The sequence below is a fragment of the Haliotis asinina genome, chromosome 12 (assembly GCF_037392515.1).
Source record: "Haliotis asinina isolate JCU_RB_2024 chromosome 12, JCU_Hal_asi_v2, whole genome shotgun sequence".
Taxonomy (NCBI): domain Eukaryota; kingdom Metazoa; phylum Mollusca; class Gastropoda; order Lepetellida; family Haliotidae; genus Haliotis; species Haliotis asinina.
In genome coordinates, this window is record NC_090291.1 from 28526330 (window position 1) to 28553806 (window position 27477).

The 27477-nt window shown below is 41.5% G+C and overlaps 1 protein-coding gene across 1 annotated transcript; it reads left to right on the forward strand.

Annotated features, from left to right (window-relative positions):
* The first annotated feature begins 111 nt into the window (after positions 1 to 111).
* LOC137258807 (conserved oligomeric Golgi complex subunit 7-like) lies at positions 112 to 27466 on the forward strand. The gene is made up of 24 exons (XM_067796498.1): positions 112 to 240; positions 3021 to 3113; positions 4912 to 4956; positions 5627 to 5682; positions 6198 to 6282; positions 8446 to 8535; positions 8666 to 8734; positions 8947 to 8982; positions 10035 to 10155; positions 10559 to 10641; positions 13275 to 13385; positions 14852 to 15010; positions 15454 to 15508; positions 16088 to 16218; positions 17149 to 17223; positions 21624 to 21689; positions 22227 to 22368; positions 23449 to 23560; positions 23865 to 23968; positions 24397 to 24527; positions 24833 to 24916; positions 25481 to 25595; positions 25754 to 25885; positions 26725 to 27466. The coding sequence occupies exons 1-24, from the start codon at positions 238 to 240 to the stop codon at positions 26889 to 26891; spliced, it is 2265 nt and encodes a 754-aa protein (XP_067652599.1). The 5' UTR covers positions 112 to 237; the 3' UTR covers positions 26892 to 27466.
* Positions 27467 to 27477: the final 11 nt, after the last annotated feature.

Genomic DNA, 27477 nt, shown 5'->3' on the forward strand with positions numbered 1-27477 from the left:
AATTAACTGTTAAGAGGAAGTTCTATATTTTTGTACTTACAACCATGCGACTACGCAGTAGACTAAATGTGTTGAGTATGTGACACATGCTGAAGACACCGCTTACCTTCAGGAAGTGAATTACCTCCCTTGGACGGCATAATGGCTGATGTAAACACTGTCGACGTGTGCACCTGCTGAACATTGGTCAAACTGATTGCATCTTCGCGGATCGTCAGTCGAATCAGCAACACTGATATGGTATTGTATTACAGAGCTGATCGCTAACAGAAGTTATCACTGACACCTCAACTACTGGCGCTTAGCCTTCCTCACTGCAATCTCTCCACTACACAGATGCGAGTCTACTATTGTGACCTGTCTCATTATCTGTCTCTGTATTTGTCAAATACTCGGTGTGAAATCATTTCTAACAACACAGTTACAGTTTACCTGTCGCGACGCAAAGTGATTAAATGTTTAACTCTTAGAATTGTAACTGGTAAAGGGAAGCACGATCTGATAGGGATTCAAGTGAAATCTGGCCCCGATTTCTCGAAAAATACAGTTAAAGGGGCACTGATGCGGAGCGAATAATGTTTCTCGCCAACGGTCTAATTCCGAAACCAAACCGCAAATTGGTCAGCGCCCGCTCCTTCGACCATGACAGACAAAGGAACTGGGCTCCTGTCCATATTAGCAGAATTTCTTCACCTAAACAGTCAGGAAGCCGGATGCCCATCATATGCCATTTGTTTAAAAATATCCATGGTATTCCTTGTCTGATCGTAACCAAATATCCCAGCAGTGTAATTCTTTTCGTATGCTTGGATGGTATAGTTACGGATCCAATTTGATCCTATTACTGTGTTTTTAACGTCGATATTTAATCATGTTACATGAAAATATGATGTCTACAGGCACGTAGCAAGCCATTTGTTTCAGTACAGTTCAGAAGATTGCAAAGCTTTATATTCAGGTAGTTTTGAGTGTTGGTTGAGCTGTGATAGCAAATATCATACGTAAATTTTGGTAGCTGTGGTGGCTACAATGGTATATTATTTATGATAATAAAAACACACAGTTGATTTATTTGAATTCGTAAACAAAAAACGATGACTTTGCCTTTGGTAGAGAAATCTGAAAATTTTCTTACGTTAAAAACCCCATATTTCACCTATTTACCCAAGTACACAGCAAATGCCTGTGTGTATTCCTTATGTAACGAAATTGCGTTGGTATCCTCAAAACAGTTTCGGCCCATAAGTGTTTTCAGGCTGCATGCGACAAACAGATTACATCTTCCTTGCTGTAACTCGCGTTTGATGGTGTAAACCTACACGTGTTATTTGTCATTATTCTCTGGATGGATTTATAACAGGTTTAATTAGTGGTACGCCACTAGGTTACTCAACAAAGGTTCCCATTTGGCATTTCTCCTGTCTGGAGTAAATACACAACATTATAAATTAAGGTCTGTAATGGCAAACGTATTGTATGTTATGTAATATGTGCATGTAACTGATGCAAGAGGGTTTATCAGCTGGGTTACAAAAATAAACATCGATCAAACGATTAACCGATAACACACTGATTGATTAATTACTTTTATCTTCTAGCAGATTTGTCAAAAGGCAGTGTGTGTAGATGACTACACCCTGTCGTAAAGTGTGAGTGCAAAAACAACATCCTCCCTTCAAAGAATTAACCACCCTTGCGTTGATTGATTGATTGCTCATTATTGGTTAACTAAATTACTTAGAATAGTGGACATCATACAATTAGTTGCCAGGTGTGCTGTCTTGGGAGACCAATGAGAGGTTTATCTGGTTTTCACCAACCAAAGACACGAAACGATGTGTTACTTTTTCGCAAATGAGACAGACACGCGACACAGAGCAGGATTATTTACCAGCTGCAGATGAATGGAATACGATTTCTTTTACGTGGATATTGATGGATACATTCCTGAACAAGGTAGACACTGTTGCTGTTTTACATTCATTATTTGCATTTTGCTTTAATTTATTTGTTGTAGCATTCAGCAGAATATGTATGACAGAAAACACACACTAGATCGAGTATGTGTGTGAAATAGGATCCACATTGGCAATATAAATGTTGCTGTTATGTTAGAAATTTACTATGAGTATAAGCAGATCGTGTGTTCTTTTATTAATATTCATAAACTAATTAGGGTTATGAGACAAAATATAGAGACGTACATTGGCTTCGTTATTTTTCCGTCCTAATAGTTTTTTACCATTTCTACCACTGGCAGATGATTAACCTTCAAAGTGTTGCATTTGTTTTCATAATACATTTGTAATGAACTAAAAATGACTTCACCTAAGTTGATCTGTCTATAATTAAACTATCAATTGCGCTTACGGACTGCGCAGCAGAGGTCACGAACCAGTCACGAATTTTGGGATATCATCCGGGTACTCACGGGAGAAAAACAATAACAAAAGTTTACACCAGTCCATGGAAATTGCTCCGCATCAGTGCCCCTTTAAGTTTGTACAGTTAAGTTTGTACTCAGTTTTGACAGTTTGAAACAGCTGGGTTTTTTAACTGTTCTGAGAGTGTTGTTTTTATAAGCTGCATATGCATTTCAGTATGTGAAGATAATCAAAGAAACATGTTAAAAACTCCTTGTTATCAGATGATACATTCAGGTGAAATTATTTGACAAGAATGAAATTTAAGGGTGATACAGGCAAAAGTCTTACCATGCATGTACCTTTTTTTTGCTCAAATCTGCGTAAGAACTCTAAATTAGCGAGAGAAACAGCCAGTTGCGGAGACAGTAAGCTCTCTATTATGTTGCTGAATTTGATGTTACTTGTTGCATAACACAACATTCATAAACCAGCTCACATCCTGTTTATGTGCATCTTTCTGTATGTTATCAAACACTGCATTCAGCAATATTTCAGCTCTATGTCAGCAATCTGTACATAATCAAGTCTGTGTTCAACCTTTTGTAATGACATATGTGTACTGCTACAAACAGTGATATTTGGTGTTTGTTTTAGGATTACTCAAAGTTCATGGATGATAATTTTGATGCCAAAGAATGGGTCAACCAAGCCTTTCAGACTCATAGAGATCCTGGCACACCCAAAGATGTGAGTAACCTTGAAAATTTAACTGGTTTGTGTTTGGAGCAATGATTATGGGTTTTTGAATGATTATTGAGCAAATAGTCAATACAATGCTGTACAACCTATCATTATGTCAGTAACATATTATGAAAATTAGATCACCACAGTAACTTACGTTCATACAACATTTCTCTCACACTTGGAATCAAATATTCAAACATACATCTGTTTGCTCAGTGAGAAATTTGGCTGCCTCTGTGGACTAGCTGATAGAACATACATTGAGTGTGGAATATCTGTATTTTGATCGTCTTCGACATCATACCAGAAAATGTAAAAACAAGGTACTTCTACAATGTCTGGCACTTGGAATGACAGGATAAAGCAAGGGCTCAGAGTCAGTAATAGTTGCTAGACACAGAGTGCTCATAGTCATAGTGCTGACATTATGGATATTGTTGCCCCGGACAACCCAAGCTGCCTGTGAGGCACTGTGTTAATAGTCACATGACATCCCACTGGGTACCCATTTTCTGATGGGTGGACAGAGGCAATTTTGAACAAACTCTCTTGCCTAAGGTGTGATCACATTGATGCTTTGTTATGGGGCAGGACAGGAGTCCAAGAAACTAGAGTCCAGATGGCAAACACAGGCCCTCATCCATAGACACTCCATGACCAACTTAGCTTATTACCAGATTTGTGATCTGCTCTCTATGCATAAGACCGTACACCACCACTAGTATTCTGTATTTGAGTGAGGAATTCATGCTGAACTGCGGCATGGTATTTCACTGGACTATGACTACAAAAGTGGCATAAGCCCCGATCAATACAGGCCCCTCTTGATGTTTGTAAGTGACCAATCCTGTTGATACAGAAATCATTCATCAATAGTTAATTCAAGTAGAAAGTGTGGAGACACCTACTGAATGACTTTAAAACTAAGAGTAATAGATTATTTACACAGCTAGTGCCAGTATATTGATGTATATGTGTTGAAGGAGAATTTGGAAAGGATATTTGCAGGCAAACATACCAGTCATGCATGTTCTAATTTTGTGATTTTATGCGTGTGATTACATGATATATTGTCAATTTTATTATCTTGATAGCCCGGATTAATCATACATCTAAACAATTCCACTTAAGTAATGCTGGATACATGAGTGAGTGAGTTTAGGTTTACGCCGCAATCATCACTATTGCAGCTGTATGGTGTCGGTTTGTAAATATTCGAGTCTGGACCAGACAATCCAGTGATCAACAGCATGAGTATCGATATGTGCAATTGGGAACTGATGACATGTCAACCAAGTCAGCGAGCCTGACCACTTGATCCTGTTAGCTGCCTCTTATGACAAGCATAGTCGCCTTTTATGGCAGTCTGATACATGCCTTAATCAGTAGTAATATTAAAGGAAATGATGTCCTTAACATATATGGATGTTCAGATATTATTTGTTGTTCACTGGTCCCGAGGGGGCCATGGGCTCATGTATCCTCGAGGTTTGTTTATGTTCATAAACATAAACAAACCTTGAGGGTACATGAGCCCATGGACCCCGAGGGACTAGTGAACAACATATTTATCTTACCGAACACCTGAACTTTAATTTTGAACTGTTTGAAGAACTTCTGTTGAGGACAGCACAAGGTAAACAGATTTAGAGTTATCTCCCTTCCATCGATTTTCAACCGCAAGACATCAGTAATTTCTTGCTTGATAATCATAGAATAGCGCTTAGCCAATCAGAAAGCGACGTATGATAAGGAAATATGTAATGTGTGACAGTGCTAACCATTCCCTGTTTCCCTACAGCAATATGCCACAACCCTGGTGATGAAGCTGCAGATGTTTATACAAGTAAGTCTTCCACTTTTCCCCTCTACCCTGTAATGCTTGCACAGCCAATATGGGGTAGCCTAGTAATCAAAAAAAGTAAATTTAAAGTATTTATCCAACGCAGTGAAAAAGATCAAGGTTTGATTGCTCATACAGGTACAATGTCTGAAGCCCATTTCCGGTTTTTCCCATTTTGATATTCTTGTAACATTGCTAAACTGATGTAAAATCAGTCCTACTCTCTGGCTCACTGTCCCAATATATACACTATGAAATATGCTCATATTATGATCTCACCATGTGTGACCTGGCTGATAGCGCTTGGCAAGACAATATTGGTCAGTTACAGCTTGTCCACGGCTCATTTCAGATGAGTGGTTGATGTGAAATGGCTTGAATTTAGTCCAAAACTACTGACCCGGATGTCCACTAGTCCTGGATTACCAGACTGGTGCCCATGTCTGTCCCTGCTCATGTTATTTACCACAGGTTGGTTCAAGCCGGACATGCAACATACACACTTACAGCCTTTGATATGGCCAGAGTAGCATTTCCTGTCTGATCCATCACTTGAACAATTGTGGGAAAAATTATTGCTGGTTTCATGATTGACTCTTATCTTCAGCCCCGATCCCCAAACCATTTGTCTCTTTAGTGGTTCTTCTGACTGAAAGTGTACATGATATTGCAGGAGGTGAACAACACTCTAGAAGAGGCGGGGCAACAGGCACTGCAGAATCTTCCAAGGTGCTGACATGAACCAATACTTACATGCATGAAGACAACATACATGAGGGAGTCTGGGTCAGAATGGGACCACATTGTCCCAAGCTTATCATAAGACCTGACTAGACTCTGTGTGGCACGGCCGATTGATTGTCATCTTAGCTCCATATTGTAGATCATTTATCATGCTTTCAGTCATTGGTTCTCCTGTCTGAACTTCCAGTATGTACTGGCTGGTGTAGATGTAGTAATAGTTGGGATGTTGCTCAGTGCAGCACCCTCTCTAGAAATGTGAACTCAGTAAGGAACATTTTGGCAAGGTTCTTTGTGATACAAATTTGCTCATCACCAAGACATCACCAAGATGACCTAAAATGACTTAGCTAACCCATTGTTTTCATTGATAAAGGATGTTTTTAGGTAATATTAAGCTTAAAGTTGTAAGAGGTTCATGATCCTATATTGTTTCCCTTCTATATGCAGTTTTTAATTTTCACAAAAAATTTTCAAAATAATTGGGTTTATACCAAATTCAGAGTTATGCGTGAAGTGGATGCTGTGAGACAAGAGGCTTCCTTGCTGCAGGACCAGATGAGGACAGTCAAACAGGACATCCAGAAGGTGGGTGTCCAATGTAGGACAGTCAAGCAGGACATCCAGAATGTGGGTGTCCAGTGTAGGACAGTCAAACAGGACATCCAGAAAGTAGATGTCCAGTGTAGGACAGTCAAACAGGACATCCAGAAGGTTGGTATCCAGTGTTGGACAGTCAAACAGGACATCCAGAAGGTAGGTGTCTAGTGTTGGACAGTCAAACAGGTCATCCAGAAGGTGGGTGTCCAGTGTTGGACAGTCAAACAGGTCATCCAGAAGGTGGGTGTCCAGTGTTGGACAGTCAAACAGGGCATCCAGAAGGTAGGTGTCTAGTGTTGGACAGTCAAACAGGTCATCCAGAAGGTGGGTGTCCAGTGTTGGACAGTCAAACAGGACATCCAGAAGGTGGGTGTCTAGTGTTGGACAGTCAAACAGGTCATCCAGAAGGTGGGTGTCCAGTGTTGGACAGTCAAACAGGTCATCCAGAAGGTAGGTGTCCAGTGTTGGACAGTCAAACAGGTCATCCAGAAGGTGGGTGTCCAATGTTGGACAGTCAAACAGGTCATCCAGAAGGTGGGTGTCCAGTGTTGGACAGTCAAACAGGTCATCCAGAAGGTGGGTGTCCAGTGTTGGACAGTCAAACAGGTCATCCAGAAGGTAGGTGTCCAGTGTTGGACAGTCAAACAGGTCATCCAGAAGGTGGGTGTCCAGTGTTGGACAGTCAAACAGGTCATCCAGAAGGTGGGTGTCCAGTGTTGGACAGTCAAACAGGACATCCAGAAGGTTGGTATCCAGTGTTGGACAGTCAAACAGGTCATCCAGAAGGTGGGTGTCCAGTGTTGGACAGTCAAACAGGTCATCCAGAAGGTGGGTGTCCAGTGTTGGACAGTCAAACAGGACATCCAGAAGGTAGGTGTCCAGTGTTGGACAGTCGAACAGGACATCCAGAAGGTGGGTGTCCAGTGTTGGACAGTCAAACAGGACATCCAGAAGGTAGGTGTCCAGTGTTGGACAGTCCAACAGGTCATCCAGAAGGTGGGTGTCCAGTGTTGGACAGTCAAACAGGTCATCCAGAAGGTGGGTGTGGTGTCCAGTGTTGGACAGTCAAACATTTCATCCAGAAGGTGGGTGTCCAGTGTTGGACAGTCAAACAGGTCATCCAGAAGGTGGGTGTCCAGTGTTGGACAGTCAAACAGGTCATCCAGAAGGTGGGTGTCCAGTGTTGGACAGTCAAACAGGACATCCAGAAGGTGGGTGTCCAGTGTTGGACAGTCAAACAGGTCATCAAGAAGGTGGGTGTCCAGTGTTGGACAGTCAAACAGGTCATCCAGAAGGTGGGTGTCCAGTGTTGGACAGTCAAACAGGTCATCCAGAAGGTGGGTGTCCAGTGTTGGACAGTCAAACAGGTCATCCAGAAGGTGGGTGTCCAGTGTTGGACAGTCAAACAGGACATCCTGAAAGTTGGTGTCCAGTGTAGGACAGTCGAATAGGACATCCAGGTGGTGGTTGTCCAGTGTTGGACAGTCAAACAGGACATCCAGAAGGTTGGTATCCAGTGTTAGACAGTCAAACAGGACATAAAGAAGGTGGGTGTCCAATGTTGGACAGTCAAACAGGACATCCAGAAGGTAGGTGTCTAGTGTTGGACAGTGAAACAGGACATCCTGAAAGTTGGTGTCCAGTGTAGGACAGTCGAATAGGACATCCAGGTGGTGGTTGTCCAGTGTTGGACAGTCAAACAGTCCTTCCAGAAGGTTGGTATCCAGTGTTAGACAGTCAAACGGGACATCCAGAAGGTAGGTGTCTAGTGTTGGACAGTCAAACAGGTCATCCAGAAGGTGGGTGTCCAGTGTTGGACAGTCAAACAGGACATCCAGAAGGTGGGTGTCTAGTCTTGGACAGTCAAACAGGACATCAAGAAGGTGGGTGTCTAGTGTTGGACAGCCAAACAGGACATCCAGAAGGTGGGTGTCTAGTCTTGGACAGTCAAACAGGACATCAAGAAGGTGGGTGTCCAGTGTAGGACAGTCAATACACAACATCAAAGAACTTGATATAATCTGTCCCCTGTGGGAGAAATTAAAGACCATTATATTTATGTGGTTCAAACCAGGTAATGAATAGAATCAGATAATAAGAAAAAAAGTGTCGAGATGTGTTGAGTGGAACTATGTGATTGATTTGTTGCAGGTGGAACAGAACACGGCCCATTCCATGCAGACCTTGCTGAAACTGGACTCCATAAAATCCCGAATGAAGACAACAGCCGATGCTCTCAAGGTATGCACTACTGTGTCATCTGTTCAGCAATCTCTGTGGAAGTCTTATATTGTATTGTGCGGTTTGTTGCCACATGTTCGGTATCATTCTCATTTCTGTAGTATTACATTCCACTACTGCTTTGTTGTAGGAGGCAGACAACTGGACAACACTGAGCACTGATGTGGAGGATGTCTTCCAGTCCCAGGACATACAGACGGTCAGTTCATCTTCTGTAGCAGTAGTGGACAGTATTTGTATTGGTAAACTGGGTGGTATCAAAGATAAAAAATTCTTGGGCTTTTCCTTTAGTTCAGTGGGAGAAAACAATATAAAATCATTGATGTACAGAAGTGGTTATATTGGATAAACTAAATGCCAGATTGAACCAATCTGATATGTCAAATCAAACCATTTGCCTTATTCTTGCAGATCACTGCCAAACTGAGTGGCATGCAGCAAAGCTTGGTAAGTATGTCTTCAGGCGACTATCTTCCAGCCATGGCCAGGTGCAATTAGTCAAGTGATATGATTGCAGCTTCCAATTATTGTCTGGACAGATGCCAAATAGGTATTGTTCCACTTTTTAGTAAGAGCATTGTCAAGTACCTCCAGGATTGCTGGATTAAGAAGTCATCATGAGAGGGCTATCAACAGCTCATTCCTCATGGGTATGGTAGGAATGAGGTCTTGTGACTTGGCTTGGCAACTCCATGGTGCCAATAGTCTTCTGCTCCATATGTCCATATTTACCTTGGAAAGAGAATGTTTTGTCGTTATCACCCAGACCTGTGAAGGTCTCGAGGTAGAATAGGCCATCAGCAACCCATGCTTGCCATAAAAGGCATCTATGCTTGTCGTAAGAGGCGACTATCGGGATCGTGTGGTCGGGCTCGCTGACTTGGTTGACGCATGTCATCAGTTCCCAATTGCACAGATAGATGCTCAGGTCGTTGGTCACTGGATTGTCTGGTACAGACTCGATTATTTACAGACTGCCGCCATATGGCTGGAATATTGCTGAGTGCAGCATAAAACTAAAATCACTCACTCACTCACTCACTCACTCACTCACTCTCATCCAGCACAGTGTCACATACACATCTACAGGGTCGTGTTAGCAGTCAGTAAGATTTGTAACAGATCTGCACATGTGCTATTGGTTTCTCACATTCATATGTTGCTGCCTGATATTTTGTGTTTGAGTCTGTTGAAAAATTGTTCTTATCATTACGTACAGGGTTATAGGGATTTGTCTATGTAAACTGTGCACCTGTGTAACCTGTGTATACTTTCATAGTCTGGTAGCTCCCTAATGGTTTTCTGGAGATGTGGAATAGGCTTGAGGCAGACGTACATCAAATGTAGGTAAAGGAACAATGAATTGCCCCAAAAGGCAGTTGACAAAGGTGAAAAATTATCTGTAGCCACACGTCTTTCCTTGTTTATCCTTGTTTATACTTATTTGTACATATACCTTTACATATACTCGTCTGCCTCACTTATTCTTCTGTTTACAGCAAATGTTGGTGGACACCCCTGATTATGCCTCACGATGTCAACACCTTGAGAAACTCAAGAACCGTCTGGAAGCCCTATTGAGTCCTCAGCTAGTGGCAGCATTCAACAGCCAGTCTTTAGGTTCGTCTTGTAATGACCAACTTTCTGCTGGTGGCAGACTTAGGTTAGTCTTGTAATAACCCACTCTCAGCAGGTAGAAGACTTAGGTTAGTCTTGTAATGGCCTGTTCCCTGCTGGTGGCAGACGTATGTTAGTCTTGTAATGTCCTCACAGCTGGTGGCAACATTCAACAGCCATTCTTTAGATTAGTCTTCTAATGACCAACTCTCAGCTGGTGGCAGACTTAGGTTAGTCTTGTAATGACCTACTCTCAGCTGGTGGCAACATTCAACAGCCAGTCTTTAAGTTAGTTTTGTAATGACCTACCCTCAGCTGGTGGCAGCTTCAACAACTAGTCCTTAGCCCAGTCTAGTCTGTGATCAAGCGTTTGAAGTGTTTGCGAGATAATGCTTTGGTGCTGCAGAATCTGCCCAGATGTACACGAAAATGTTTGAGAATATTGACCGTCTGCCACAACTGTACAAATACTACCACAAGTGTCACAAGGTAGGTCAAGTTTACCATTGCCTGAGATGGTCTCAGTGCATATGTCAAAATTATGACTTTTGTTTATCCTGACTCATGCTTGTATGTGTATCTCATTCCTTTATGCAAAGACAGTGGAACACTTGAAATCCCTTGAAGTTCCCGTCTTTTAAAGCAGACTTTCAATACACTTACCCATAGGAAGCCTCCCACAAAAAACAGTATCAGGCTAATTTCCCCCAGGACAACTGCCCCCTACACAATATTTAGTGCTGTACATCTTTGGTCTGTATTAATTATCATTACGATATGAAATTGTTGATAAATTTATATATTTTTTGTGTTGTTGAACATGTATTTCATCATGTGAGATTATGTTTTCACTGATGAAATCGTGCTCCTGGTGAAGGTTACAGCTGTCACTAGTGTCAGCAGCTGTTCCATATTATTATGTCCTGCTTGCACGGTTATTTGCTCTTCCATTGTTCACTGTGAAGTTGATAAGAATTTTGTTTGTATTTGTTTACTGTTCAAATACGTGCATCTGGTAGCCGTGTGCTAACTACTGCTGATATTCAGGTATATAGTGAATCACCTTACATATACCAGGGGTGCCGTCAGGATAGCATGGAGACTAGGTCGTCATCAGAATCTCTGTCATCTCAGGCAAAGAAGTTGAAATCATCTTCGTCCTTCTAGACTAGTCTTCAACTGCTAGATCTTCACTCAATGAACGGATCAGCTCTTCTTCAAAGTCTGTCCCAACGAAGGAGACATGTATGACGTATCTTGACACCTACTACCTGAGGTACAGAGCTTCAGGGAATCAGCTCAACATGCAGCATCTAGCAGACATTCAGACACTAACATCAGGTCACCATGCACCAGCAGCAAGGCATTCAACAAGATTAGTTTCATGCTTCATACAACCCGGTTACTACAGTCAACCTGTACCAACATGGGGAAGCATGGAAATTTCTTCACAACATCTCTAAGATAACAATGATATAACACCAACACAATGACCATGAGGACATTCTACCTTTGTCAGTTTTAAGCAGCGAAAGATTTCGCGCGCTTCTAGTCAGTCATTCATACACATGGTCACTTGTGCATCTCCAAGACAAGTCCGAATGCTAGCGACGGAATCACCAACTGCTTTAGATTTCATGATGATGATCATTTGGCTGCAACACCGATGATGTCACATTTGGAATCTGATTGGTCTTCGGAGGACAACACTTTTTGCAGAATGCAGGTAGTGTTCTCATGTCAGGAATGTGTCTACAGATGTAAACAACCTGTCCATCTTTGGAATGATGTCATTTACCACCCAGACAGCAGTTTACAGTGGCATTTGATTGTAGTTGCAAGGCAAGAGCTCTTTTATCAGCAGATTAACGTTGTTTAGCTGGGGGCTTGCAGCAACAAATGGCAGTTTTTTGATGTGACAGCCAGCCAGCTATAAACAGACTTCACATTCAGGACAGCTTGCTCACAACTTACTGTGTTGACAATCTGAAGACAAAGTGATTTCGGTACCAATGTCTTCATTACATATGAAGCGTGTGCCTCTTCATACAACTTCACTAACTTTCTTCATGTATATTCAGCTGATTGAAATATTCCTGCAGCAACTTGCATGGCGTACACAGAACAGTATCACATTACCCAAAGAGTACTGATGAATTCGTTCTGGCGCAAGCTCTACATTCAGGGGATGAAAAATCTTCACAACATGATAGTGTCATGACAAGATTCAAGCCATGATACCGCAAGTTTTACTCTCTCAGTTACCACTATGACAGTGACTGTGTCGTCTCAGTCTACTCACCTCAGCGCTGCATTTGACCTGAAGGGGAAGACTACAAATACGCTCATTACATTACACAGAAATTTATTTCACAGAGCTGAACTGCAACAGTCATCTCTACGTAGATGTGTCGTTACCAGACTGGGATGCCCACCTGGACAACATTCCTGCATGAATTTTGGCGAGCAACAGACAGGCAACAGAATCCAGCGTGGCCTGACCAACCGCCATTTCCGATTCTATTAGCATATAAGCATGACTCAGGATAAGGAAAAATATGATATTTTGAGTAAAATTGATATTTTATACTATCCTGACTCATGACGTCAAGTCCTCCTACTACCCCTCTCAGGCACGCTGAATTCCCAGCAATTCTTTGATCAGGCTTATGGAATTACAGAGAGAGTGACAAACAGGGCTGGTCATGTGACCGATGTAGCTGGAAACAGGGAGACTACCTGTGGGTGAGTGTATTGTACGTCTGCTTCAAAAGAAGCAAACTTCAAGGGATTTCAAGTGTTCCGACATCTTTGTGTAAAGTGAGGAGATAAGCATATAAGCATGCGTCAGGATGAGTATTACATATCAGTTTTACTCAAAAATTACATTGAATGAATTTGTGTTAAATTGAATATAGAAGTCAGCCATGTGGCAAGGAGACCTGTTTTTTCCTGCCAGTTCACTTTTATTGATATTAAGTAAGACATGTATCCAAGAAACTTCCTTGGGTTAAAGCAGGAAGTAAGTTTCATTCATTGTGTATCGTCTGAATTTCTTGAATATGAGAGAACCAAAAATTCTCTTGATGTCATCGTTGATCACTGTTGTATCTTGGCAACAGCAACAGCTTCTACAAGCATGGAAGGACATCCTGGAGACAAAGCAGGACGACACCGTGGTGGTGTGGATGACAGACTTCTACGACCATCTCACCTCCACCTGGCACTCACAGGTAATTATGCAGACTCTCAGTTTATAGTCATTCGCGGTAACTATACAACTGAAGCTTGAATGGTGTCCCAATGGTGCATCGTATAAACAGCACCTGAGTGAGTGAGTGAGTGAGTGAGTGAGTGAGTTTAGTCTTATGCTGCTTTTAGCAATATTCCAGCAGCATCACTTCAGGGACATAAGAAATGGGCTTCACACATTGTACTCACATGCGGAATCGAACTCGGACCTTCGGCATGACTAACAAACGCTTTATCCACTAGGCTACCCCACCACTCCAACAGCATTTGAGATGGAACACCATGAATATCTTGAGTGTCTTCACATCTCTCACATGACCTAGTTATATGGTCGAACTAATGGTAGTTACAATGAAAGATTCCCTCACAAGTTCAACAAATTTTGTGACTCTTTGACCACGTTAGAGATTTAGGATATTGAATAGTGTCAGTGTACATGTATTTGAAATGGCATGAAATACTAAACTGTCTTAACCTGTAATGTACGCAACCTATTATCTACATGTGGTAATAGTTGTGGCATGCCATTTTCTGCTCTCATTTTATTACTCTGAAGTAATATTAAAAACAGGGATTTCCGCGGATCCGCGGAAGTCCGCGTTTTTTTACATCCCCAGGGTCATTTTTCTGAAACGTCTAAATATATATACAGTGTTAATATTGATTTTAGAAGCCATATTTAGTGTGTAAAATGCCAAAATCCCCCTGGGCCCCCGACCAGGCTCCGCCCTGGACCTGGCTAGACCCCCGACTAGTTTTCAGCTGTAAATGAAAATTTCCATTCTCATCCCTGTAAAAACAAATAAGTACAGAACAAATTTTTTTTCATGTGTCAAAATTTGTTTTTGTTTGAAGATATTAGGCAGATATCATAAGGAATTGATGAATATGTACCACGTGTGCAGACAAAAATTGTCTGTGCCCCAAGTAGCTAATTCATGTTGTGTATACATTGGACTACAGGCCTGCAATCTGAAATATTACAGTGGCTCTGTAAATGTATCACTGTTAGTTGAATACAGGCATCTTGAAGTCATACGAACAGCATTGGAGCTCCTCTCATTAAAAAATACACTGGCCACAAGGGACCACAAGGGCCACAAGTCAATACACTGAACACTCAAGGAAAAATAGATGGAAAACTAGATACCTAGTGGGGTGGTAATGTCAGTAATTAGTGAGTGAGTGAATTTTAGCTCAGTTTCACAGTATACCAGCATTGTGATGTTGGGGAACACCAGGAATGGACTTCCTAGCTTGTACCAATGTGGGGATCAAACCTGGGCCTTTGGGGTGAGTTGTGGATACCTTAACCACTGGGCTACCCCGCCTACCCATGTGTAAATATACAGTTGCTCATGGTATTGTTTGTTTTGCATACATGATTAGTTCATGCACATTTAGGAATGTAGACACTATCATAGTCATGTTGTTTTGTGTTACTCAGGTAAAATGGTGTAGCCAGGTGTTCACTGACCCTGTCCCGATTGTATGTGACCTGATCACAGAATCACTGGCTAGTCTAGACCCTAGTCTCTCCACATGCTTCGCCAACCTGCTGTCTGAGAGAGGGGAGACACTTGCAACTCTAACTGAACTTAAACAGGTAAGCATTAGTCTAGCATTTCACTAGTTAGCAAAATACTTGAGATCAACAGGTGAGCAATATTACTAGTCATCAGACAGGTAAGAAACATTGATCTGTGGACAGGTAAACAGTGTTAGACAGGAAAACATTACATATGTAACCAGCAGCAGACAGGTGAGAGACTGTATTGGTATTTACACAGGTAAGCAAGAAAGGAAAGGTTAACAGCATAAGAAAAGGTAAACAGCATACTTTGAAGAGGAAGTCTGGCACTGTCAGTGCAGACACAATTACAATTACTTTGATTTTATCTTAGAAAAAGAATTTTAACCAATATTGTGTCATTAACATGATTCAGGCTGTTTCTGATTATGCTATCACTTCTACAACAAAGTACTTCCTCATCAGTTTAAGTGATACCAGCAGCTAAAGAGTCAAACAGTCCACTTTTTCTGTTGCAGATATCTGAGAGATTTGCCAAGAGTATTGAGAGTGCAGTTGAAGTGCATATGACAGGTGAGCCAGACTTTGGATATACAGTCAACTTTATTCAACTTCAAGGCACATGATTATAACAAAATGCCAGATTAAACAAACTGTCTTTGACACTTGTTTTTTATTTTAATTGAAATGCATAATGCTTTTATGACAAAGTAAAATTAGTGGTCCCTTTAGTTTGTTGACTGGAGAACAGTATTTTATTTACATTTTGTGATTTAGTACTAAATGAGAACTTTACATCAATCTCATTTCAGTCGCTTTCAGTGTGACTATATTTTGGGATCTGATCAATAATGATGTTCGTTTTAGATTCATATGCTCCAACAAATGAAACAAGTTGTCATTCATTGTCCCCTACCGTCTGTATCTGTGGATGCACTTATTATCTCCCTTGTCTTGCAGACTCCCTCCCCCATGTATCAAGCCTGGACAGATTGCTACAGACAATGTCTGTATCTACTTATGTACTTATTATCTCCCTTGTCTTGTAGACTCCCTCCCTCATTTATGATGCTTGGAGAGACCGCTACCGACACTGTACGCCTCCTAGTGTCTGTATCTCCTGATGTACTGATTATCTCCCTTGTCTTGCAGACTCCCTCCCCCATGTATCAAGCCTGGAGAGGTTGCTACAGACAGTATATGCCCCCTACCGACCTTATCTCGTGAAGTACAAGACCTTTGAGGAGGTTCAACTTAGCAATGATCTCAACAACATCAGGCTGGTTTGTAACAAAATCTAAAAACCAAAGTACTTGTAGTCCCATGATGGGATTTGCATTACAGATCGTCCTCCTTCCTGAGGCAGGGTGGTTTACTGACTTGAAAGTGTCTTGACAAACTAGCCAGGAATTTGCTTTGGCTTCTCAAATGAGTCTTTGCATAGTCCAGTAACTCATGTCACAGAGACAATATCATAAATACATGTATCATGGTGAGTGCCATGCAGTTCATGGTCAGTTGCAGGATTTGCAACTTACATCTTTTTTTTTTTTTAATCAACTGTGATTCAACATGTGGCTGTTTGGGACATATTTCAGTCATTGTTGGCACTACAACTGTATCATAAAATCCCATGATAGTTCACAGAAAGAAAGGATGGGAACTGGACACTTATGGTCACCTAACCACCTTGATTCAGCAAGATAGAGACCTGTGGTTGGGTGCCTTGTTTACATGACCAAAGAGGTTTACCATGTCAGCAGGTTGACATGGTAAGGATGTCATCTGTGGGATGACTCCACACCCTAGTGCACACTGGTAATTATTGATGCATTAATCTGGAAAAGAGTCTTACATGACATTTATTTGTTTAATATAAAATTAAATTTGTACAAATAGTTGTTTTCATAAGCAGACAGTATGTCAACCCATCTCATATCCCTCTGTGTGCACTGGTTTGAGTACCTCTTCTACATGTGGATTCTAGCTTCTCAGATGACACCTTAACAATCAGTGCATCCTGCTGCAAGCCTGTGCTGTATTATATTGTTAGTGTCAGCATCAAGTCACAAGTATTTCCCCTGTTTAATCAAACCTTTTAAAGTAGTTTGCTTGCTTGTGACCCTCCTCATATCAACAGACCACCGCTGTGAGTGATGTCCGTCCCCCATGCCAACTGACCATGCCAACTGATTGTTGTTGCTTAATTACAGGACCATGAGGAGGTATTGGACACTGTCCAGCTTCTCGGGGAATCGGTCAACAAGCTCTTCCACTCATCCAAAGAGGTGAGCCACATTGATGGATGTTCATGTACATTGTAATCATTTCTGGGAATTTTTCGAAAAGCACTGATTCTCAATATCTGTCAACACTGTGGTCCATTTTAATGACATGACCTGTACAAAGTCACAATCAAAACACTTTAGAAAATATTAACAATGCTTTTTGAAAAATAATTGTAATAAAAGACTTGTGTACTTTCTTTTGTATCTTTTCTATTAAAATATTGTCTGTTCAACCAACCAAAATGATGTAGGAAAACCTAAAACACCTGTTGTATATTTTGTTGGTTGTTCAGAGTTCCAGATAAACTTTTGACCATTTAGATATGATACCCATACTTTTGAAACTAAGTGGGTATTTCCAATTTCAAGTGAGTATCTATATTTTTAGATAAATAACCGGGTATTCATTTCAAATAAGTATAACAGATGCAACATTTTTTAATTCAGTGATAAAATAAGACGAAATATACCCAACAGTGCCAAATTATAGCTAATACAGCTTTATCCATGTGTAGTCCCAAAGCTTTCAGTGTCAGTTTAGCTCTACACACCTTTCTAGTCTTTCTAGTTATAGAATATTTGTTGTTTCATTGTGGGTAAATATCAGTACAATCGCAAATGACTGAAGGGACAGTATAAATCCAGCTAGGGTCCATGTAGATAGCCAAAATACTGTAAGTCCTCATGGTCCTTAGAATGGTGATCGTTAGTTGTTGGCGATCTGCAGCATTTTTTATGTTGTGTTGTCCTAATTTGAAATCCTATTTTAGAGATACGAGGGGAAGTCAATATGTTCATAGAACTCGATATAAAACAGAACACGATGGTTGTGATATTGGTTTTATTTTTCAATATAGTCTCCCTGAACCTCGATGCATTTTGCCCATTTGTCTTTGAGACTGTCTATGCCCTTGAAATAGAAGTCTTCAGATTGGTCCCTCAGCCACGCCTCTGTTGTTGCCTTGAGGTCATCATCATTGGCAAATCTTGTTCCACGCAAGTGAGATTTCAAATTGCGAAACAGATAGTAGTCGCTGGGGGCCAGATCTGGACTGTATGGGGGATGGTTTAATTGTTCGAAGCCACATTGTTGAAGAGAAGCTTGTGCAACACGGCTCTTGTGGACTGGTGCATTGTCGTGGAGAAGCATGACTCCAGCTGTCAACTTCCCACGCCTCTTCTCTTTGATGGCCGCTCTCAATCTTTTCAACAAGTCAGCATAGTAAGCCCCTGTGATCGTAGTTTTAGGTGGTTTATAGTCTATGAGAATCACACCCTTTGAATCCCAGAAAACGGTTGCCATGATCTTGCCAGCAGAAGGTTGTGTTTTAAACTTCTTGGGTGCAGGAGAATGCTTGTGCTTCCACTGCATGGATTCTTGTTTGGTTTCGGGATCCCAGTGATGAATCCAGGTTTCATCCCCAGTAACCAGACGAGCATGAAAGTTATCAGGATCAGCGTTGTAGATGTCCAACAGCTCACGACTGGATTCAACTCTCTGGTGACGATCATGTGCATTTAGGTTACGAGGGACCCATCTTGCGGATACCTTGGACATGTGCAGGTGTTCATGGATCACTGTGCAAACACTTCCATGTGAAATGCCACACTCTGAAGCTATCTCGTCCACCTTTATTCTCCGATCGGACATAATTAAGCGTTGGATCCGGGCAATTGTATCTTCTGTAATGGCTTCAGAAGGTCTTCCTGACCGTGGGTCATCTTCCAAGGAGCTGCGACCTCGCTTAAACTCAGCTGACCATTTTGCCACAGTGGAATATTGAGGGGCTTCCTCGCCATACACATTGATCATGCGTTTGTGGATTTCGGTTGCATTCACACCCTCTTTAGTGAGAAACTTGATAACTGCACGAAACTCAGTTTTGGAGGTTTCCATGATTTGTGCAGGGTAATCATCTTTTAAAGGCTCTAACTCTCAAGTAAATGCTCAAGGAAGGTTGGGTATCAGTATACAGAGTCACAGATGAATCAACTCAATAATGACACCAATGACAACATCACCAAGGATATATCAGCACCCACTTCTATGAACTTATTGACTTCCCCTCATATATGCTAGTTTTATTTCTTATTACTGTGATATACTAGTTGCTTTTACTGTCCTTCATCCCCAGGTTTGTAGACGTTGCGCATTTATCATGGATTTATAATCATTTTATGTCACTATATGGCTGAAATACTACCACTGTGAACAAGGCCGTTGACTCACTCAATCACTTGCTCATTACCCATGTATGCTGTGAAAAATATTATGCACCTTAGTCTGCATCCGTTTTGGTGTAACACAGGATACAAAGATGTCTATTTAATGATATAACAGCCATGTCTTCACTTTATCGGTTAGTTTTTTTCAAAATCTTTTGCCCATCATGTTGTTTCCCTCACACACTGCAGCTAATGATACAACACCAGCAAATGATTCTGATTGTGATGTACAGTACTTACCTATTAATTCAACTAGCAGTCCTCTAGTGAAGCGGTTTTGTTCTGTTTGCAAGGTGTTAAAAACTAGATATAGTATTCCCAGAAATTATTGAGAATCATGTTGCATCATGTAACTCATTACGTTTTTTAACTTTTGGCGTTTTACTTACATAAACATGTTAAAACATCATCCTTTTACAGTCTCAGTCTTGTTTTAGTACTTTGTTAGACCTCCTCGCTCAGCAATGCATGCCTGAATACGCCTAGGCACACTACCCATCAAAGTTTGTAGGTAATCGTGTGACAGGGTATCCCAATATTGGACCACCTCGGCCTTCATATCTTCAATATTTCTCAGTCCCTTTTGGTTTATTCTGTCCTTCATGACTCCCCACACATTCTCAATTGGGTTTAGGTCTGGGCTGTAACTGGGCCAGTCTAAAACTTGAACATTTTCGCCCGACAACCACTGTTTTGTGTAGCGCGCAGTGTGTTTTGGGTCATTATCATGCTGGAAAATCCAATCATCCTCATACAATGTTTGTGCTGTCGGAAGAAGGTGACCATTTAGAATGTCAAAGTATCTTTCTTTTGTCAAGTTTCCCGTGAAAACACACAATGGCGTCACTCCGCGAGCCGATATGCCACCCCACATGTGAAACTTCGGGCTATGTTTTGGTCGCTGGTAGATAGGTTTGACAGTATCTTTGGTCCAAATTTTCACACAATTAGAGAAAAGCCAAACAGAACTTTCATCCGAAAAGAAAACATTATCCCAATCTTGATTTTCATGAGCCCGACACCAGTTTAAACATTTGTCCTTTTGTGCATCTTTCATCAACGGCGAGGGAATTCCACGTTTTTTCACCCAATTAAGTCTCTGTAATCCCTGCCTAACTGTTTCATTGCATACCTGAGGACTTCCTCTGCTAATCATTTCATTTCTGATGTTCTCAAAACTTTTCAATTTGCCCCTACTCACAATTTGCCCAAGTCTTTGGCGATCCACAACACTGAATTTCCTAGGCCGACCTGCCCCTGCTTTGTGCTCTATCCCGGTTCCTGTTTGAATATTCTTCAAAGTTCTGTATACTGTAGACAGAGGAATACCATGTCTACAAGCTAACAATTTAGCATCAGCCTCACCCCTTTCAAAATCATCTAGAATGAGCTTTATTTTCTCTCTTGCTGTAAATTCTGCCATGTCAACACAGGAAGCCGTCTGCTCAGACAAGGGAGATAACTCTTGACGTAATGAGCTGCCTTCTAAGCCTTCAAGAGTGGTCTCCCTTATTTAGTATGCTTAGTGCATAGTGAAAGCCCTTTTTCCAATCTTAGCATCATTAGAAAAAAAACAAAGATTTTCTCAATAATTTCTGGGAACACTGTATATTATTTTGAGCATGTGGAATTTATGACAGTTATTCACCATTTTCAGTTGTTTACAGAAAGCCGCTATTTGATTGGTTGTTATTTATAGATGCGTCAGTCAGTGAAGGTTTAACAAACCACAGTTGGTATTCTCTCTCTGTTGCACTTTCCAAATGCCTTTAGAATTATTCAAGAATTTTTTAATCATGATTATTTAGAGATGGAAAAGCTTTAAGTCCATCTGGATTGAATTTGATGTATGAAACATGATTTTAAAGTATTGGGTAAATACATATTGTTATTTTGACAGAGCATAAGCATAAATATTTGTTATTTTTTCATACACTTGCATTTTTTTTAATGCATATTTCAACCTGTCAGTAGGGTATTTTACGCAAATATGCATCTTATCTGGAGCTATGGTTGTTGGTGGTGTGACTGCATGAAAGATATCTGAATGCCTTAAGATATTTGTAAGGTTTGTGGGACTTTAATTGTAGCCAGGTTATGTTTTCCATGGAGAAGTCTTTACTTGCAGATGTAATTTTGAGTTTCTGAATGACATATGTTTTCTTGTGCTTCAGGCAAATGACAGATGTCAGAAACTCACAAATGGTTTTGGTTATGTCAGCTTACTGGAGGCTCACAAGGTGAGAGTTGTTGACCTGTAACAAGGTCATAGTGATCTGACAGATACTAGGTCAAGGTCATTCTTGTTATATTCAGTGATATTTCTTTCAGCATAAGATGATGTCATATGTCAAGATGCTGTTGTTTACGACCACTGTGACGTACCTTTGATACGAATGAATGTGGCACATACATATTTTATACACAAACAAGTTTTTTATGACAAATGGATTGTGTATGTGCTGGTGATGGGCTTCATTCAAGGTCATGTTATACATGGAGTATGCCAGTTAGCATTGATTTTGAAGGTTTGTAATAGGGATCACTTCATATGTGATGTTTACAGCAATGTACAGCAGTTTAAAACTTGGAAATATTCATACTGATAGCAGAGTTAATGCTTTTGTAAAAGTTTTTGATTATGTCATATGTTAGGACAAATCTGTTAATGATAATTACCCTTTCAAAGTATGAAAATATATAGATGTCATAGTGCAACTTGTCTCCATTAAGAACAGGGTCTGTTTTAACTAAAGTGTTCTGATTCTGTTCTTCAGACGTATTTCACAAGCTATTGCCGAGAATTCCGTCGGGTCCTCATCAATATACGTGAGAAGTGTCACACTAGCCCCAGTGACGACCCAGACTGGGAGGACTGGTCTCACTTCCAGCACTCACTCCGTATCATCCAGACAACAGGTCAGTCTCACTCCATATTATTCCTACAACAGGTCAGTCTCACTCTGTATCATCCCGACAACAGGTCAGTCTCACTCCATATTATCCCAACGACAGGTCAGTCTCACTCTGTATCATCCCGACAACAGGTCAGTCTCACTCCATATTATCCCAACGACAGGTCAGTCTCACTCCCTATTATCCCAACAACAGGTCAGTTTCACTCCATATTATCCCAACGACAGGTCAGTCTCACTCCCTATTATCCCAACAACAGGTCAGTTTCACTCCCTATTATCCCAACAACAGGTCAGTCTCACTCCATATTATCCCAACAACAGGTCAGTCTCACTCCATATTATCCCAACGACAGGTCAGTCTCACTCCCTATTATCCCAACAATAGGTCAGTCTCACTCCATATTATCCCAACGACAGGTCAGTCTCACTCCCTATTATCCCAACAATAGGTCAGTCTCACTCCATATTATCCAACAACAGGTCAGTGTCACTGCCTATTATCCCAGACAACAGGTCAGTCTCACTCTGTATCATCTAGACAACAGGTCAGTCTAATTCCACTCACATAGTGATTGGTCAGTCTCACTCTATAGTATCCCCACAACAAGTCAGTCTAACTCCATATTATCCAGACAACAGGTTAGTCTCACTCCACTCATTGACCAGTCTCTTTCAGCTTTATCCATCTTGTGTCCCCCTCTCACCCTATTGTCCCCCACTGACCCCCAATTTGCATCCCCCTTTCACAACTCTCACCACTGACACTGAATTTGTGTCCACCTCTCACCCCCTGTCTCTCCCACGGGACCCCAGTTTGTGTCCCTCTCTCACCCCATGATCACACTGACCCCCAATTTGTGTCCACCTCTCACCCCATGTCTCTCCCACTTGACCCCAATTTGTGTCCACCTCTCACCCTATCTTCACACTGACCCCCAGTTTGTGTCCCCTCTCTCTCCATCTCCACACTGACCCCCAGTTTGTGTCCCCTCCCACCCCATCTCCACACACTGACCACCTGTGTCCCCTCTCTTGCCCCCATCTCCCCACTAACCTCAGTCAGTCTTTCCATGTGTTCCAGGTGATCTAATACAGCACGTGGAGGAGCTGGACCAGCACATCATCAGCTGTATCCTACACACGGTCGGCAAGACTGTTGGGACATCCTCACCAAGCAAGGATGCTGACAAGAGGTGCAGTAGCAACTCTTTCTTCTCACATCTGCTTTAGAACCCTTGTAAACAGAGCTGTAAACAGTTCACATCAACGGCATATTAAGTATGGGTGATGCTATGCAAGTTGTGATTTGAAGAATAAGCTCATCTCTTCTACCTGATACCTTCCCAGAATGACCAGTGGAGACTACAGTGTCAGAACTGCATCCCGGAAAACACATGTGCACCAATACTGCTATATATTGCTTCAGCACTCTATCATGGGATGACTCTATGGCTTCTTTGACAGCATGTTCTTATCATTCACTGTTTGTTTCCACAGACTGAGCCAGCGCAGACACACCCTGACGTTCCAGGCTGCACTGTTCCTGTCCAGTGAGGAGGAGGTGTCTGCCCTGGAGCAGCTGGTCACCAGTCTAGAAGAAGGTGGGTGGGTTGGGGCTTACTGGTATGTCAGGATGCTTTCTAGAGTCACCAGCTTTGTGGAAGGTGGGTCTGGGTGTACTGTTGAGGTCTGGATGAAAGGTGGCACAGGGGTCACAGGGCTGGAGCATGTTGGGTGTCACAGAATTAACTTGAAGGTTAATTGTTTGGGTGAAGATGGGTGGGTCATGTTGTTCTCTAGGGTCACCAACCTGTAGGAAGGTGGGTGGCACAGGGTGTAGGATGAAGGATGTGTATTAGGGATAACCATTTGGAGGAATATGGTTGAACGATGATATCGGTTAAGGTACGTTCTTAAATGAATACAAAAGCCCACAGACTTGCTAATTTCAATTCATTCATTCTTTCCCTCCAAGTTTCAAGCAGTAGGCTGTTTGGATGTGAATAGTGATTGACACTCTACTCTACAGGAGACACACCATCAGTGTTGACAGAAATAATGTCTGACATGAGCAAACTGAGTGAAGAGGTTCACAAGTTTGGATTTGACATCGTGTTTGCCCAGCTGAAGAGATATCTCAGCAACCTGTCCAACATGGAGGTAAAATACTTTCTTTGGTTTCACCTCACCTCACCCCATCTCACCTCACCTCACCTCACCTCACCTCACTATAGTCAACATACAATTACATAATCATGGTAGCTTGCTTAATGGTTATTCAATGTCTCTCTGTTGTCAGATTTATTTAAGAAGGATAAATGTAAGCTTGTATCGTTGTATGCGAACAAAATGTCCTGACCATACTGACTTACAACAGTCTTAGCGTTTCCTTATGTGGTATCCTGTCGTGTGTGTTTCTGTAAAAGAAATATCTGAAGGATCAGATTATCATCTTGATGTTCCAGATATGGACTTCCCGATCTGCTGGTGGGGCTATGACCTCTGACCTTCCAACCTTCAGTCTTTCACCCCAGGAGTACATCACTAAGGTCAGCACTCTGCCAGCGGCAACACTGGTTCTGCCTTCATTTAGTCAAACCTTGATTGTCCCCAACTATGTTTCCTTACAGCAAAACACCAGCTGGGAAGATCTGGGTTTTGTTTGTTTTAAAGTGTGAAAGGATGCTTGTCTTGCAGATCCCACTGAACTCTTTACTGGTCCTGTTCAAGCCTTTCAGTGTATTCACACTCAGCTTCCTTGTTTGTTTTCTTAGGAAAATCTGAAGATATGTGTTTTTTTCCACTTCCTAAAGCTTCCTGGCCTTTTGATAAACACCATATTCAGGTATACAGAGTCAGAGCCTATAAATAATCCTGTCTGGACATGACATGATCTTATTCATATTAAGACAAACAACAAGCTTGAGAACCTGGTTCATTTGGTAACCTCTTATTGTGATTGTGATTCAAATTGCTGTCTCTGTCAATGAGAGGAATGTGGATGTCGCTGAAATGTTCTGTACTCTGTCGTCAGAACCTGATCGATTGTTGATGTTTCTAAGCATGCCCCAGTCAGTCCACACCGTGTTGATGTCCCATGTTCTGTGTTCCAGATAGGGCAGTACCTGATGACTTTGCCTCAGCATCTGGACCCTTTCACCTTGCAGGACAGCTCGACCCTCACCATCGCCCTCAAACATGGCAAGCTGCCCTACACAGATGAACAAGGTAGGTGATAACACAGGAAACTGCTTCACACAGATGAAGAATGAGACTCGCTGTTCTGTCAAATGTCTCTATCTCCATCCATAGATTTATGGATGGCAGTGTCTTTGCTTTAAGGTTATGGCTGACATTTATGACACACATGATAATATTCATTTCAGAATCTCCGGAGCATCTAGCAGACTTGTGGCTGGAGTCTGTTGCCAAAGGAACCATGCACGTCTTTACAGAGGAAGTTCTCAAGATTCATGAGTTGACTCCACATGCCACAAAACAGCTCATCACAGATATAGGTCAGTTACTCTAGAAAACGCCCCATCATCATTTAAAGTTTTGACCATTTACCAGTGTTCAGAATGACAAATATTTTGGACAGCCTTATGGATGATGTATTATAGCAAGAGATGTGGTATCATCTAATCTGCTGAAATATGACATTGCACACAATCTGCCTGTGAACATTGAATTCACAGCTTAAGTCATTCAGAATGGCTGGTTACTCGTAAAAAGACCACTGCTGAAGTACCAAACCAATTGGGTTTCTGAAAACAGATGACTTGTTCACCAGAAGAACACTGCATGTGACGCATTCCTCAAATCATTGATTATCTGATGTAGTTCTGAATTCTGTTGTTGGAGACATCACCTGCTGGTATACACATGAATTTAAGTCTTGATACCTTCATCTGCTTCAATATTAGCGACCTGTTGAGATCCTGGTAGAATAGGCCTTCTGTAAACCATGCTTGCCATAAAAGGCGACTATGCTTGTTGTAAGAGGCGACTAAAGGGATCGGGTGGTCAGGCTAGCTGACTTGGTTGACACATGTCATCGGTTCCCAACTGCACAGATTGTTGATCACTGGATTGTCTGGTCCAGGCTATTATTTACAGACCGCCGCCATATGACTGGAATATGGCTGAGTGCAGCATAGAACTAAACTCACTCACTCACTTAAATATTAGCAATGCAATACTTGAGGATGCTTTGTTACTGTGTATGTTGACTGGAACATTTGGAAAGTGATGTAGAAGTAGAACTCCAGATGTCTGTTCACAATAGCTACACAACATAATTGCTTTGAAGTGCTTGGACTGTTATGTTGTACCTGATGTTTATGTTCATTTACAGACTACTTGACAAATGTACTGGACGATCTGGGTCTTCAGTCCTCTGATATTCTTCGCAACATTGACATCCTGTTGAAGGCAACTGTGGACACATTTGCTGAAGCTGCAGAACAGATGCCGCAGCGCATTGCCCACGCTATCAGCTCCATGAGGAACATAGAGCTCTGACTTGACTGTCACGATCTTATTGGGATTAGTGAGGAAATGTTCATGATGTATTCATCTTGTTTACCAACACAGCATACACTCCATTATGTTTCCAAGTAATAGTGACTCACTTCTATTTCACTTCCTTCATTACATGAGGATGATCGGGTAGCCCAGTGGTTAAAGCATTCACTCTGCCGATAGCACAGGTTCGATTCCCCATATCTGTACAATGTGTAAAGCCCATTTCTGGTGTCCCCTGCCGTGATATTGCTGGAATATTGCTGAAAGTGGTGTGAAAACTCATTCCTGCCAACGTTAAAGGGGGATAATTACAACTCGTTTCAAAAGTTACCTCCCCTTGACCACCCCTTGACCATCTAATTTGCTGATAAATTTCAGCATTGCTGTCATTATCTTCTTATGTTATTCCCAGGAACACTTGATATTTATGTTTTATGTAGAAAACTATTTGTTCTGGGATATACATGTTTGTTGGTATTGTTATTCGTTGGTTTATCTTTTGTACAAATGCATTACTATTTTATTATGTTGAAGACTGTGGAAGAAGAATAAATAAACATCATGGACCCTCATGTGTGTTTGT